The sequence below is a fragment of the Mobula hypostoma genome, chromosome 4, assembly GCF_963921235.1.
Source record: "Mobula hypostoma chromosome 4, sMobHyp1.1, whole genome shotgun sequence".
NCBI classification, from domain to species: domain Eukaryota; kingdom Metazoa; phylum Chordata; class Chondrichthyes; order Myliobatiformes; family Myliobatidae; genus Mobula; species Mobula hypostoma.
This window is the reverse complement of record NC_086100.1, coordinates 17,851,563-17,866,643: the sequence shown is the minus strand read 5'-3', so window position 1 is coordinate 17,866,643 and position 15,081 is coordinate 17,851,563. Positions and strand designations below refer to the sequence as shown.

The window sequence follows — 15,081 nt, the reverse complement described above, 5'->3', positions numbered from 1 at the left end:
TAAAAGTCTAATATTAATTTCATTAATCTGACCTGTGGTCATGGGCCTCGATATTTTCCAGAGAAGTTTTCCTTGTTGGTGGTAATAAATCCAAAAGTGCCAGACAATATAGTGCAAATTTGGTGAAAGTTAGGGTGTTGGAATTCAATTCCAGTGTCGTCTGTAAAGAGTCTGTATACACTGCTCATGGAATGTGTGGGTTTTCTCCCACTGTCCAAAGACATACCAGATATTAAGTTAATTGGTCATTGTAAGTTGTCCTCTGATTAGGCTAGGTTTAAATCAGAGGTTGGGTGGCACGGCTCAAAGGGCCGGAAAAGCCTATTCCACGCTATATCCCACTAAGTAAAAAAATAATAATGTCTGAGCTTGTGTGAGTTTTACAATCCATTTGTCAGACTTTGATTATTGGGTTAATAAATGTGCACAATAAAAATAAAGCAAAGAAGTATAAGCTTATTGATGCCAGGCATTATAGGACTGACCTTCGAATACTTCAGTTTCCTTCAATGTTTACTTTAAGGTAGGCGAGTATAATAAATGCACCAATTTCACGTTTGGATGCATTGATGTGTAAAGGGTGTTGGCCTAGACCCTGGGAGTTTTATGTGTCTCTTTAAATGCTGCTGAGGGGAAAATCAGTCATTTGTCTAAAACATTGCATTATTGGAAATGTAGCACTTCATCACTACACTTTAGTGTTGATGTGCTTGAGTTCTAAAGTAGAGTTTAGCATCTCATCTTTGATTCCAATGTGTGAGTATCAGCTCTGAGCCAAACTCAGAGCGATGAAGCAAATAACCATTGTTTCTTAACTTTCCTGTTTAATTGACATAGAGGAAATGTGTTTTTTTTCCTGTTCTGGTCAAGTGATTTAGTGTTGGTTTAATGGCTATCAGTGTGGTTGTATTTAACTTCTGCTTTCTGCTTTCATTTTACAGACACGTAGCATCCTTTCTGTCAGTCTTCAAGCTGGTCTTAATAGGACTAATTATAGTCGGTAAAGACCCCTTTCCTAGTTTGGGCATGGAAGCACCTAGTATCTGGCATTGGAGTCAGCAGAACAAGGTCACTATCTTTATTCCAGGAGGAAGACATTATGCAACATGTTTTTAAAGTTCACAAAGGAACTTTCATATTACTCAGTTTTCAAAATTGCTTTTAGCTATTTGCATTTTAAATGTTTGAAAATGTCATACACAAATTGACATAGGGTGTTATTTTACATTTATCTATCCTGAAGACCACCTAGTGTCTAAAGTTTAATTAACATAAATTCATGTAATTGGCAGTTAATATTCCCTGTGGATGAGATTTGTATGTTTGTTCATATTATAAATAGTTTTGCACCAGATGCTGAAGGGCTCTTCTGTGCTGTAGTACTCTGACTAAATGTTTGATTTATTTTTCCATGTGAGCATAACAAGAAATAGGAGTTGGCCATCCAGCTTTAAAAAAGCAGTTCCCCCATACTTAAAGATTATAGGCTAATCTCTTGTCTCCGCTATTTTCTGTCCTTATTTCGATATACTTTTGATTATCTTATGGAACAATTAACCCTCCGTAACCATATGGGGTAAAGAATTCCAAGGTTCTTCACCCTCCTCTGTTTGAAGAAATTTCTCCTTGTTTCATTTCTAAACAGTCTACATCTTATTATCAACTGTACCATCCAGTCCAAGACTGTCAACCCAGCTGGGTGTGTTGGGGAGGGGGGAATAGTTTTCCTGAAGTAATAGGTTTCGATGGGATGTCCTGTCATTCTTTAAAACTCCAGGCAGTACAGTCCCAGTCTACTGAACATTTTCTCATGTGGCAAACTTGCCATTCTAAGCTTGCATTGTCGGTTAAGGAGACCAACACTATACACAATAAATCAGGAGCAATCTTACTAAGGTTCTTTGTAACTGTAATTGAAATCCAGTGTGTTCTTCAATTTTGCCATCTCAGTTGTTTTAAGATTCAAGTACATTTATTATCAAAGAATGTATAAATGATACAACCTTGAGATTTGTTTGTGTATAGGTAGCCACAAAGCAAGAAGCATAAAATAAACCAATTAAAGAAAAAAAAAATACAAATAAAAATAAAAGACCAACACCAGATGCTCAAGAGAGAGGGGAAGAAAACACAGATCATGCAACAATTGAAGCGAACAACATTCCAAACTAAAATTGAGTCCTTAGGTCTAAACCCGAGATCGCAGCAAACTTGTACCAAAAACAATTGAGAAACTTCTTTGCAGTTTCATCATGCTGGAAATGCAGTGCTATTATATTTCATAACTAGAGTGCAGTCAGATTTGTGAATTAACCCCAAGTGAAATGAGCTGCTTTGGCAATTGATTACATTAACAAACGAGAAAATTTGCAGATGCTGGAAATCGAAGTAACACACACAAAATGCTGGAGGAACTCAGCAGGCCAGGCAGCATCTATGGAAAAGAGTAAACAGTGAATATTTCGGGCTGAGACCCCCTCAGCAGGACTGGAGAAAAAGAGATGAGTATAGTTAAAAGGTGGGGGGAGGATGAAGTAAAGGGCTGGGAGGTTGATTTGTGATAGAGATAGAGGGCTAGAGAAGGGGGAGTCTAATAGGAGAGGATGGAAGGCCATGGAAGAAAGAAAAGGGGGCAGGGGGTGGGGGAGGAGACCAGAGGCAGGCAATGGACAGGCAAGGAGATAAGGTATTTCATCTGGGTAGCCTTCAGCCTGATAGTATGAACATCGATTTCTCAAACTTCCAGTAATGCGCCCCCCCCCCCACACCATTCCTCATCCCCTTTTCCCTCTCCCACCTTATCTCCTTGCCTGCCCATTGCCTCCCTCTGGTGCTCCTCCCCCATTTCCTTTTTTTCCATGGTTTTCTGTCCTCTTCTCCAGCTCTGTATCTCTTTCGCCCCGTCAACTTCCCAGCTCTTTACTTCACCCCTCCCCATCCTGGTTTCACCTATCACCTTGTGTTCCTCTCTCCCCTCCCCCACATTTCAACTACTCCTCATCTTTTTTTTCCAGTCCTCCTGAAGGGTTTTGACCCAAGATGTTGACTACTCTTTTCCATAGATGCTGCCTGGCCTGCTGAGTTCCTCCAGCATTTTGTGATTACATTAACATTGAGTTTCTAACTTGCAAGCATTAGCTGCAATTTTGTTTTGTTTGCAACACAATCAGTGGTTAATAATGGGTCTGTCTCTTCCTCCTAAAAGCATGAGCAGGCTATAAAGTTTCCTTTGGCATAAAATGATTAGATTTTTTAAGAAATGAAACCACTTGCTTGCTGTAAGTTGCAATTGTTTGTTCATTTTCCAAGACTCATTAAATTGGACCACAGGGTATGCAGAAGAGTATTTCAGATGGCACTCAGATCATTTTTGAACATTTTATTTTTTTTAACAGTCTTAATAGATTCATGAACGTGTGTTTGTGGGATGGTTTTGTAATAGAATTTTGCTCTTGGTTTTGATACACAACTATTTTCCTAAATATTGCACTTGAGATTCTTGCCATTTTTCTTTCTCATCTTCCCATCACAATCAGCACCTGCTGATGTCACGATATATTAATGTTGTAAACCAGTGTCCCTTCAGTGCTCAGATTGCCCCTCTGCAGGTGTAAGACTAAACAAATAATGGTAGTGAGCTCCCTGCCCATTGAGAGATAACATTGTGGCCAAGCATGGGACTTGCTGATATTCTTTTTCCTCAGAACTGCACATAATACTCCAGAAGACTCACCAATGTTTTATAGAACTTCAACATTACATCCCAGCTCCTGTACTCAGTACCCTAATTCGCGAAGGCCGATGTGCAAAACTCTATTTACAACATTATCTACCTGTGCCACTTTTAAGGAATTGTGGACCTGTATTTTCAGGTCCCTTTGCTCTACCACACTGCTGTGCCTTACTGTTTACTGTGTGAGTCCTGCCAAAGTGCAACAGCTCACACTCCTGCATTAAATTCCATCTGCCATTTGTTAGGCCCTTTCCCCCAGATCACTTTACAAGCTTTCTTGGCTTTTCTTACTGATTGTATGCTATTGCAATTCATATCTTGATTTGTATTTTATTATTCAACCTAAGAAATCACCGTTAGCAGCATTGTTAATCTATTTTAAACCTGACTTAGTTTGAGCTTTATCCAGTGATGATGAAAGGTGTTACTGAGAAGCTGGTATGGGGGGAATGAAGTAATTAGACCATTGCACTAAAACTGACTGCAGTTTTATTTTCTTACTTAGATCTATGCATGCATGATGGTGTTCTTCCTTAGTAACATGATTGAAAATCAGTGTATGTCCACTGGTGCATTTGAGATTACATTAAATGGTAAGTCACAAGATTGACTCTCCCTTTATTCACTGCAATTGCATTTGAGCTCTCATTTAAAGTAAAGCAAATGCCAAGAAATCGTTCATAATTGTGGACCATCTATGAACAAGGCCTGTGAAATAGGCCAACCATCTAGCCTATTTTAGTATTTACACAGCTTTTTTCATTTGTATTTAAGTTCTAAGACTGGTTTTGGTAGTGGAGGTGGAGAGGAGCAAAACAGTTGGAATCTTCGAGCAGAGTTTTGACCTGTTCTGAAGGAGTTCTACTTTCTTGTTTAATTGGCTTTTTGTTTCTTTTAATCATTTGAACAGAATGAAGTGGGTGGATTTAGGTATAGAATCGTAAGTGGTTCCCAGAAGATTAAATCGGAGCAAGAGACTGAGAGTGAAGAAGTAAAGGAATCTCGGAGAGAAGTCTTTTTTTTTTACATTGCTCTGGGAAAAGAGGCTAGACTGCGCAGGCGCGTAACGTAGAGCACCAAAGGTTTAAAAAGGAGAGGAATTTTCAATGTCTTTTTTAAATCGGAGCAAGAGGCTGAGAGTGAAGAAGTAAAGGAATCTCGGAGAGAAGTCTTTTTTTTTTACATTGCTCTGGGAAAAGAGGCTAGACTGCGCAGGCGCGTAACGTAGAGCACCAAAGGTTTAAAAAGGAGAGGAATTTTCAATGTCTTTTTTAAATCGGAGCAAGAGGCTGAGAGTGAAGAAGTAAAGGAATGGCGGAGAGAAGTCTTTTTTTACACTGCTTGGGTAAAAGAGGCTGCGCAGGTGTGTGATGTAGAGCACCAAAGGTTTAAAAAAAAGACTGCCATATACAGCGGGCAGCAGAGTGGGACGGCTTTGGCTCAACGAGCTTCGGCATGAACAGGCAGAGGCGAGGGTAGGTTCGAGTAAGTTTTGTTTTGTTGTTTAGCGTAGAGAGAATGCCAGGCAGGATGTTGGAATGCTCCTCTTGCAGGATGTGGGAAGTCGGGGAGACCTCCAATGTCCCAGACAACAACACTTGCAAGAAGTGTATCCAGCTGCAGCTCCTAACAAACCATGTTAGGGAACTGGAGCAGGAGCTGGATGACCTCCGGATCATTCGGGAGAATGAGGAGTTTATAGGTAGTAGCTTCAGGGAGGTAATTACGTCAAAGGAGCAGCACACAGGTAATTGGGTTACTGTCAGGCAAGGGAAGGGGAAAGGGCAGGCAGAGCAGGGTTCCCTTGTGGCCATTCCCCTCAGCAACAAGTATACCGATTTGGATATTGTTGGGGGGGATGACTTACCTGGGACAAGCTGCAGCAGCTGGATCTCTGGCACTGAGGCTGGTTCTGCAGTGCAGAAGGGAGGTGGAAGAAGAGGAGAGTGGTAGTGATAGAGGACTAGATAGAGATACAGACAGGAGGTTCTGTGGTTGTGACAGAGACTCCCGGATGGTTTGTTGCCTCCCAGGTGCCAGAGTCAGGGATGTCTCTGATCGTATGCACAGCATTCTGAAGTGAGAGGGTGATTAGCCAGATGTCATGGTACACATCGGTACCAGTGATGTAGGAAGAAAGAGTGAGGGGGTCCTGAAGAGTGAATATAGAGAGCTTGGTAGGAAGTTAAAAAGCAGGACCTCGAGGGTGGTAATCTCAGGATTGCTACCTGTGCCATGTGCCAGTGAGGGTAAGAATAGGATGCTCTGGCGGATGAACACATGGCTGAGGAACTGGTGAAGGGGGCAGGATTTCAGATTTCAGGATCATTGGGACCTCTTCTGGGGCAGGTGGGACCTGTACAAGAGAGACGGGTTACACCTGAACTACAAGGGGACCAATATCCTTGCAGGGAGGTTTGTTATTGCTGTTGGGGAGGGTTTAAACTAGATTTGCAGGGGGATGGGAACCAGAGTGCCAGAGCAGATAGTGGAGCGGGAGTGAAAATAAATGTTGTTAAAAGTTAATGCAAAGTCACAAATAGAAGGGTTGTGTGTAGTGGTAATAATCTTCTGAGGTGTGTCTATTTCAATGCAGGAGTATTGTGGGTAAGGCAGACGAGCTGAGGACGTGGATTGACACATGGCATTACGACATTATAGCCATTAGTGAAACTTAGCTACAGAAGGGACAGGACTGGCAGCTTAATGTTCCAGGGTTCCAATGTTTCAGACGTGATAGAGGCAGAAGAATGAAGGGTGGGGGGTTGGGTGTGGCATTGCTAGTCAGGGAAAATGTTACAGCAGTGCTCAGGCAGGACAGGTTAGAGGGCTTGTCTACCAAGGCCATATGAGTGGAGCTGAGAAACAGGAAAGGTATAACCACATTAATGGTGTTGTATTATAGACCACCCAATAGGCAGCGAGAATTGGAGGAGCAAATCTGCAGAAAGATAGCAGACAATTGCAGGAAACATAAAGTTGTGATAGTAGGGGATTTTAATTTTCCACATATTGATTGGGGCTCCCAAAATGTTAAAGGTCTAGACAGGTTAGAGCTTGTAAAATGTGTTCAGGAAAGTTTTCTATATCAATATATAGAGGTACCAACTAGAGAGGATGCAATATTAGATCTCCTATTAGGAAACGAGTTAGGACAGGTGACGGAAGTGTGTGTAGGGGAACACTTTGGTTCCAGTGATCATAACACCATTAGTTTCAATTTGATCATGGATAAAGATAGATCTGGTCCTCAGGTTGAGGTTCTAAACTGGAAAAAGGCCAAATTTGAAGAAATGAGAAAGGATCTAAAAAGCGTGGATTGGGACAGGTTGTTCTCTGGCAAGGATGTGATTGGTCAGTGGGAGGCCTTCAAAGGTGAAATTTTGAGAGTGCAGGGTTTGTATGTTCCTGTCAGGATTAAAGGCAAATTGACTAAGAATAAGGAACCTTGGTTCTCAAGGCATATTGGAACTCTGATAAAGAAGAAGTAGTATGACATGTATAGGAAACAGGGAGCAAATAAGGTGCTTGAGGAGAATAAAAAGTCCAAAAAAATACTTAAGAAAAAAATCAGGAGGGCTAAAGGAAGACATGAAGTTGCTTTGGCAGTCAAGGTGAAGGATAATCCAAAGAGCTTCTACAGGTATATTAAGAGCAAAAGGATAGTAAGGGATAAAATTGGTCCCCTTGAAGATCAGAGTGGTGGGCTATGTATGGAACCAAAAGAAATGGGGCAGATCTTAAATGGGTTTTTTGCATCTGTATTTACTAAGGAAACTGTCATGGAGTCTATGGAAATAAGGGAAACAAGTAGTGAGGTCATAGAACCTCTACAGATTGAGGAGGAGGAGGTAATTGCTATCTTGAGGCAAATCAGAGTAGATAAGTCCCCAGGACCTGACTGTATTCCCTCAGACCTTGAAGGAGACCAGTGTTGAAATTGCAGGGCCCTGTCAGATATATTTAAAATGTCGGTGTCTACGGGTGAAGTGCCGGAGGATTGGAGGATAGCTCATGTTGTTTCGTTGTTTAAAAAAGGCTCTAAAAGTAATCCGGGAAATTATAGGCCTGTAAATTTGATGTTGGTAGTAGGTAAATTATTGGAAGGAGTACGAAGAGATAGGACCTACAAGTATTTGGATAGAGAGAAACTTATTAGGGAGAGTCAACATGGCTTTGTGAGTGGTAGGTCATGTTTAACCAATCTATTAGAGTTTTTCGAGGAGGTTACCAGGAAAGTGGATGTTGTCTGCATGGACTTCAGTAAGGCCTTTGACAAGGTCCCGCATGGGAGATTAGTTAGGAAGATTCAGTTGCTAGGTATACATGGAGAGGTAGTAAATTGGATTAGACATTGGCTCAATGGAAGAAGCCAGAGAGTGGTAGTGGAGGATTGCTTCTCTGAGTGGAGGCCTGTGACTAGTGGTGTGCCACAGGGATCAGTGCTGGGTCCATTGTTATTTGTCATCTATATCAATGATCTGGATGATAATGTGGTAAATTGGATCAGCAGATTTGCTGATGATACGAAGATTGGAGTTGTAGTGGACAGTGAGGAAGGTTTTCAAAGCTTGCAGATGGATTTGGACCAGCTGGAAAAATGGGCTGAAAAGTGGCAGATAGCGTTTAATACAGACAAGTGTGGAAGGACAAACCGAGGAAGAACATACATGGTAAATGGTAGGGCACTAAGGAGTGCAGTAGAACAGAGGGATCTGGGAATACAGATACAAAATTCCCTAAAAGTGACGTCACAGGTAGATAGGGTCGTAAAGAGAGCTTTTGGTACATTGGCCTTTATTAATCGAAGTATTGAGTATAAGAGTTGGAATGTTATGGTGAGGCTGTATAAGGAATTGGAGAGGCCAAATTTGGAATATCGTGTGCAGTTTTGGTCACCAAATTACAGGAAGGATATTAATAAGGTTGAAAGAGTGCAGCGAAGTTTTACAAGGATGTTGCTGGGACTTGAGAAACTCAGTTACAGGGAAAGATTGAACAGGTTAGGAGTTCATTCCCTGAAGTGTAGAAGAATGAGGGGAGATTTGATAGAGGTATATAAAATTATGATGGGTATAGATAGAGTGAATGCAAGTAGGCTTTTTCCACTGAGTCTCGGGGAGAAAAAAAACCAGAGGACATGGGTTAAGGGTGAAGGGGGAAAAGTTTAAAGGGAACATGGCGGGGGGGGACTTCTCTGCATAGAGCGTGGTGGGAGTGTGGAATGTGCTGCCAAATGAAGTGGTAAATGCAGGCTCATTTTTAACATTTAAGAAAAACTTGGACAGGTACACGGTTGAGAGGTGTATGGAGGGATATGGTCCAGGTGCAGGTCAGTGGGACTAGGCAGAAAAACAGTTCGGCACAGCCAAGAAGAGCCAAAAGGCCTGTTTCATGTGCTTTAATGTTCTATGGTTCTATGATTAATGTTAACTCTCTGTTTTCAATTCGTTCCTCCTATTCTTTGTTTCATGTTTTGCAATTTGTGATTTGCAATTCTTGTGTATATTCATAGACATAATAACACTCGAGAAGACCATCCAGCTCATTGAGTCTGTGTGCTGGTTCTCCCTAGAGTAATTAAATCAAACTCATTCCCTTCTTTATCCACTTAGTCCTGGTGAGTTAATTTCCTTCAAATGCATAATTTAGTTTCCTTTTGAAATCTTTGATCAGTTGCATTTTCTTTACTTCGTAGGCAGCAAGTTCCAGGCCATTATCCCCATGCTGCTCTTTCCCCCTTGAAGTTTCCACTGTCCTGATTGGGAAAAATACACACAGTGGCCACTTTATTACGTACACCTTGTTATGCAAATATCTAATCACTTAATCATGTGGCAGCAACTCAGTTCATAAAAGCATGTAGACATGGTTCAGACCAAACATCAGAATGGAGAAAGAAATATGATCTAAGTGACTTTGACTATGGAATGATTGTCAGTGGCTTGAGTATCTCAGAAACTTCTGATCTCCTGGGATTTTCACACAAAACAGTCTCTATTGTACAGAGAATGGTGCAGGAAAAAAAAATCCAATTAGTGGCAATTCTATGGGCAAAACACCTCATTAATGAGAGATCGGAGGAGAAAGACCCATAGATCAAGTAAATATCTATTTTATTTGTCTATACATTTAGTGGCCTCTTATAACAATTACAGCACAGAAACAGGCCATCTCGGCCCTTCTAGTCCGTTGGGAAATCTTACTCTCACCTAGTCCCACCGACCTGCACTCAGCCCATAACCCTCCATTCCTTTCTTGTCCATATAGCTATCCAATTTAACTTTAAATGAGAACATCGAACCTACCTCAACCACTTATGCTGGAAGCTCGTTTCACACAGCTACCACTCTGAGTAAAGAAGTTCCCCCTCATGTTACCCCTAAACTTTTGCCCTTTAACTCTCAACTCATGTCCTCTTGTTTGAATCTCCCCCACTCTCAATGGAAAAAGCCTATCCACATCAACTCTATCTATCCCCCTCATAATTTTAAATACCTCTATGAAGTCCCCCTTTAACCTTCTACGCTCCAAAGCATAAAGACCCAACTTGTTCAACCTTTCTCTGTAACTTAGGAGATGAAGCCCAGGTAACATTCTAGTAATCTCTGTACTCTCTCAATTTTGTTGACATCTTTCCTATAAATCGGTGACCAGAACTGTACACAATACTCCAAATTTGGCCTTACCGATGCCTTGTATGATTTCAACATTACATCCCAACTCCTATACTCAATACTCTGATTTATAAAGGCCAGGATACCAAAAGCCGCCTTCACCACCCTATCCACATGAGATTCCACCTTCAGGGAACTATGCACTATTATTCCCAGATCCATCCCTCTGTTCTACTGCATTCTTCAATGCCCTACCATTTACCATGTATGTCCTATTTTGATTAGTTCTACCAAAATGTAGCACCTCACATTTATCAGCATTAAACTCCATCTGCCGTCTTTCAGTCCACTCTTCTAACTGGCCTAAATCTCTCTGCAAGCTTTGAAAACCTACTTCATTATCCGCAACTCCACCTATCTTAGTATCATCTTTATTAGGTACATCAGTATACTTGTTAATGCAAATATCTAATCAGCTAATCATGTGGCAGAAACTCAGTGCATTTAAAAAGAAGTTCATTTGTTCAGACCAAATATCAGACTGTGATATTTGGAAAAAATGTGACCTAAGTGACTTTGACCACAGAATGATTGTTGGTGCCAGGTGAGGTGGTTTGAGTATCTCAGAAACTTCTGATAACTTGGGATTTTCATGCACAACAGTCTCTAGAGTTTACCGAGAATGGTGTGAAAAACAAACATCATTCAGTAAGTGGCAGTTTTGTGGGCAAAAACGCCTTGTTAATGAGAGAGGTCAGAGGAGAATGGCCAGACTGGTTCAAACTGACAGTAAGGCGACACTAACTCAGATAATCACGCTTTACAACAGTGGTGTGCAGAAGAACATCTCTGAACACACAGTACATCAAAACCTTGAAGTAGATGGGCTACAGCAGCAGAAGACCATGGACATGCATTCAGTGGCCACTTTATCACTTTATTACTTTATTAGGTACAGGAAGCACCAAATAAAGTGGCCACTCAGTGTATTATGCTTTTTAATGTGTTATGAATATTGTATGAGTGTTCAACTACATTAATTTTTGCTGAGACTTGCTTTGTTGCATAATAAATGTCGATTTATTTGAACTAGTATATACCAGGTGATAGTGGATCCAAACTCCTAGCAACTGCTTCCTGTCTGAATTGTTTTTGTTCATTGCTTTTCTAGTTTAACATGATGTTTATCAGAGATACAATAGGCCTCCAATTCAGTTACATCAAATAAATCTAGTGAAACTTATTTATTATTTTATCGTCTCTTTGTTTAAAATATTATTTTGGCTATTGGAGTTCTTTGTTCTGTTTGGCATTAATTAAAAATAGTTGCTGACATTTCTGAAATTGTACTTTCTAACATTCTGTCCAAAGTGTTTGGTAATTAGATTTTATTTTAATTTTCAGACGTTCCAGTGTGGTCCAAACTAGAATCTGGCCATCTTCCATCCATGCAGCAGCTTGTGCAGATTCTCGACAATGAAATGAAGCTCAATGTACACATGGATTCAATCCCACTTCATCGGTCTTAGCTAAATCTCCAGCATTGGCAAGACTTTTCCGTGAGTGATTCTTTCAGAAACATCTTCCTCAAGCATATTTGAGTAAGTTTCTCTAGTCAGAGAGTGGTGAATCTGTGGAAGTCATTGCCACAGATAGCTGTGGAGGCCAAGTCATTGGATATGTTTAAAGGGAGATTGACAGCTTCTTGATTAGTAACGGTGTCCAAGATTACTAGGAGAAGGCAGGGGAATGGTGTTGAAAGGGATAATAAACCAGCCACGATAGTTGGCAGAGCAAACTCGATGGGCTGAAGGTCTAATTCTGCACCTGTGCCTTCCAGTTTTCTTGTTGCATCCAGTTACTAGACGTTCCTTAGGAGTGTTTTTATTTATAATTATAGTTTTCCTCAATTTTCTTCGCAACATACAACTGCTTTGAAATATGTACTTTTGTTATTCTTAGATATAGGAACATGTTCCAGATAAAGAGTAAAAAGAAAGCATATGGGAAATAGGGGGGGGGGGTCAGACCTTAATTCTAATGATGGGTCTTCAGCTGAAAAATTTACTGTTTCTTTCCCACAGGTTTGTTCTGATCTGCTGAGTATTCCATAATTTTCTTCTTTCTTTCTTTCTTTTTCAATCTTTTTATTAATATCAAAATGTTAAACATTACAGTATTAATACAAAGCTTTTGGGATTACATTGTTAATAATTAACATACATAAACTCAGTTGGCACACAGGTATTAAACCTCCCAAAATCGTACAAAATACGAATATAATATACAAAAGAAAACCAGAAATAGCATGAAAATGGGTGGAAATTACCCTAAAAAACTAATCTAACAATACTAACCAACTAAACTAAGGAACAGAAAAAGACATGTGCTGTTGTGTTTAGTTTTGGACTTCCAGCATTTACCGTTTCATTTTAGGTATTCATCATCTGCAGTATTTGGCTTTTGGATTAGCATAGAAATTTGTAATGACTGTTAGCACAGATTTTTGAGTGTATCAAAAACAGACTTATGAATCAGACTGAATAAGGATTATATCTTTTGTTGATCCTTATGGCTTCAAACCAAAAGGTGTGGTTACTAGGTAAGGTCAGATGTCATTTGATTTGTATGTGATGTGATCAATATGAATGAATAATCACATTCTTTATAACTTAATGGATATTGACTTTTTGTTGGAAATGTGTAGTTCAAGTTTAATTATCATTCAACCATTCATGAATACAGCCAAACAAAACAGTGTTCCTCCAGGGCTAAGTGCAAAACACTGTGCCAACAGTCATACACAGCACAAGGCATAATAGTAACCATTCAGTCATGCAAAGATGTACGTAGCCTAAGTTCCTGATTGACATGCCATGTAAATTGATAGTGCGTGGCTGTATCGGCAAGAACAAGCAGTTCTCAGCAGCCTGTAGACGAATGCATGCAACCTAATTGTCTTCCACTGAGCAAACACTGGAGGGTAGCTTCGACAAGTAATATGTCAATATAATTTTTGTACTTTTGTATGTTGTTGGCATGCAATTGATTGTATAAGCTTGCATGCCAAAAGTGTCAAGTGCAGAATCCTAATTTTTTTTTTTATCTTGCAGGTATTTGAGAGGATATTTTCTGAGAACGGTAAGACTGATGACTATGAAGGACTGCACTTAAAGCAGCACTGACTGTTTGTGCAGACTGGATGTTCCCCACATCAGACCTACTGAACCTTTGAAACTTCCTCTTAAAAATGGAAAAGACTTCAATGCTCTGCTACACTGATTCTGTTCACCCTGTAGTGTACTGCACATATATCAGATTGTAATATGAACATAGTTTTTTTTATATGTAATTTAATACAACTTTGTGGAGGCATTTCAAGAAATGATACAAGTGACAAATAACAGTTCTGTTATTTTGTGTTTTTAAATGAGTGATATACTATAAATTTTGTTTGATATTGTACTTTAGAAATATATTATAATTTAATTGTGGGTACATTTTTAACCTGAAACCTTCATGAAAATCTATTTGCGCTCGTGTAGAAGTCAACAGTTTAGCATTAGTACTCTGTACTAATGTTATTAAATTGGAACCATACACTGAAATATTTGCCAACAAATAAAACTCTTTTTCTCCCAATCCTCACACTCTCAAGTTTATCGCAATATGAAGCTTAACTTGGAGAGTACAATATCATTGGTCAGGGGATATAACCAGCTGGGTAGGAAGTTTTCCCTAAAAGTTAGTTAAAAATGCCTTCAGTTATAATTAAAATGCTAATATGTCAGAATAAAATTACTAGGTGATAGTGCTGAAGCAAAAGTTTAAGATGGAGGGGGAGGGTGCTGAAGGAACACTGGTTCCTCAAACCTAATTAGATAGTAAACCTTTGATAGCCTTTAATTATAAAGTGGACACTGAATTCATTAGTAAGGGTGATGGGAGAGTTCTCACGTGGTCATGCATTTTTGTGAAGTTTAATTTGAAATAATATTTTTGGTCAAATTCATGTTACTGCCAAACTTTAAGATTATTGTTTGATTATTTGTAGAGTAACTTTTTTTTTGTTAACCATTCATATTTCTTTCTTTTATGACCTGATTTGTGTTCTATGTTTTGGTGGAAATTGAGACATTTACATACCTTGAAGGATGCATTGTGGTAAAGTTTGAGATGATGCATACAGCCTGGTTAAATATTTCTAATAATCCTGATAACTGTCTAACTGCAAAGGTCTCTATGAACCTGCTCTATTAAATAGATATTTATCAAATTAAAGGAGTGAATCATTGTTCATCATACCCCCTTCTTCTCTTCCCAGGATAATGGATAGAAAGTTCACGAGTCCAAGGCACAATTTCTAGCAACACAGTTAATTCCAGTAACCTCACACCATTGGTTTTTTTAGGAAGTGGTGATGGGAAGCTATTAATAGGATGTTGCAAACAGAAGCATGATAAAACATACTTTTCATAGTCAAATCAGTTACATTTCTTTATACTGAAAGACAAAAAAATACCAAATACTTGCTACACAATACTTCCATAAGGCATAGGAGCAGAATTGGGCCATTCACTCAATAGAGTCTGGCCCACCATTACATCACAGCTGATTTATTACAGGTGTCCCCCGCTTTTCGAACGTTTGCTTTACGAAACCTCACTGTTATGAAAGACCTACATTAGTACCCTGTTTTCGCTTTCAGAAGGTGTTTTCACTGTTACGAAG

The 15,081-nt window shown here is 39.6% G+C and overlaps 1 protein-coding gene across 2 annotated transcripts in view; it reads left to right on the top strand.

Annotated features, from left to right (window-relative positions):
* LOC134345150 (thioredoxin reductase-like selenoprotein T) overlaps positions 1 to 14,628 on the top strand; it is a 30,403-nt gene extending 15,775 nt beyond the window's left edge. Inside the window, exons 3-6 of one of the 2 annotated variants that reach the window (XR_010017616.1) lie at positions 942 to 1,068; positions 4,239 to 4,326; positions 11,755 to 11,951; positions 13,464 to 14,628. Coding sequence is in view for 1 of the 2 variants with exons in the window: in XM_063045354.1 (XP_062901424.1) it covers positions 942 to 1,068; positions 4,239 to 4,326; positions 11,755 to 11,879 (340 nt within the window). In the remaining variant the exon portion in view is untranslated. The remainder of the gene's footprint in view (positions 1 to 941; positions 1,069 to 4,238; positions 4,327 to 11,754; positions 11,952 to 13,463) is intronic. The other variant, XM_063045354.1, reaches the window with a different exon arrangement.
* Positions 14,629 to 15,081: the final 453 nt, after the last annotated feature.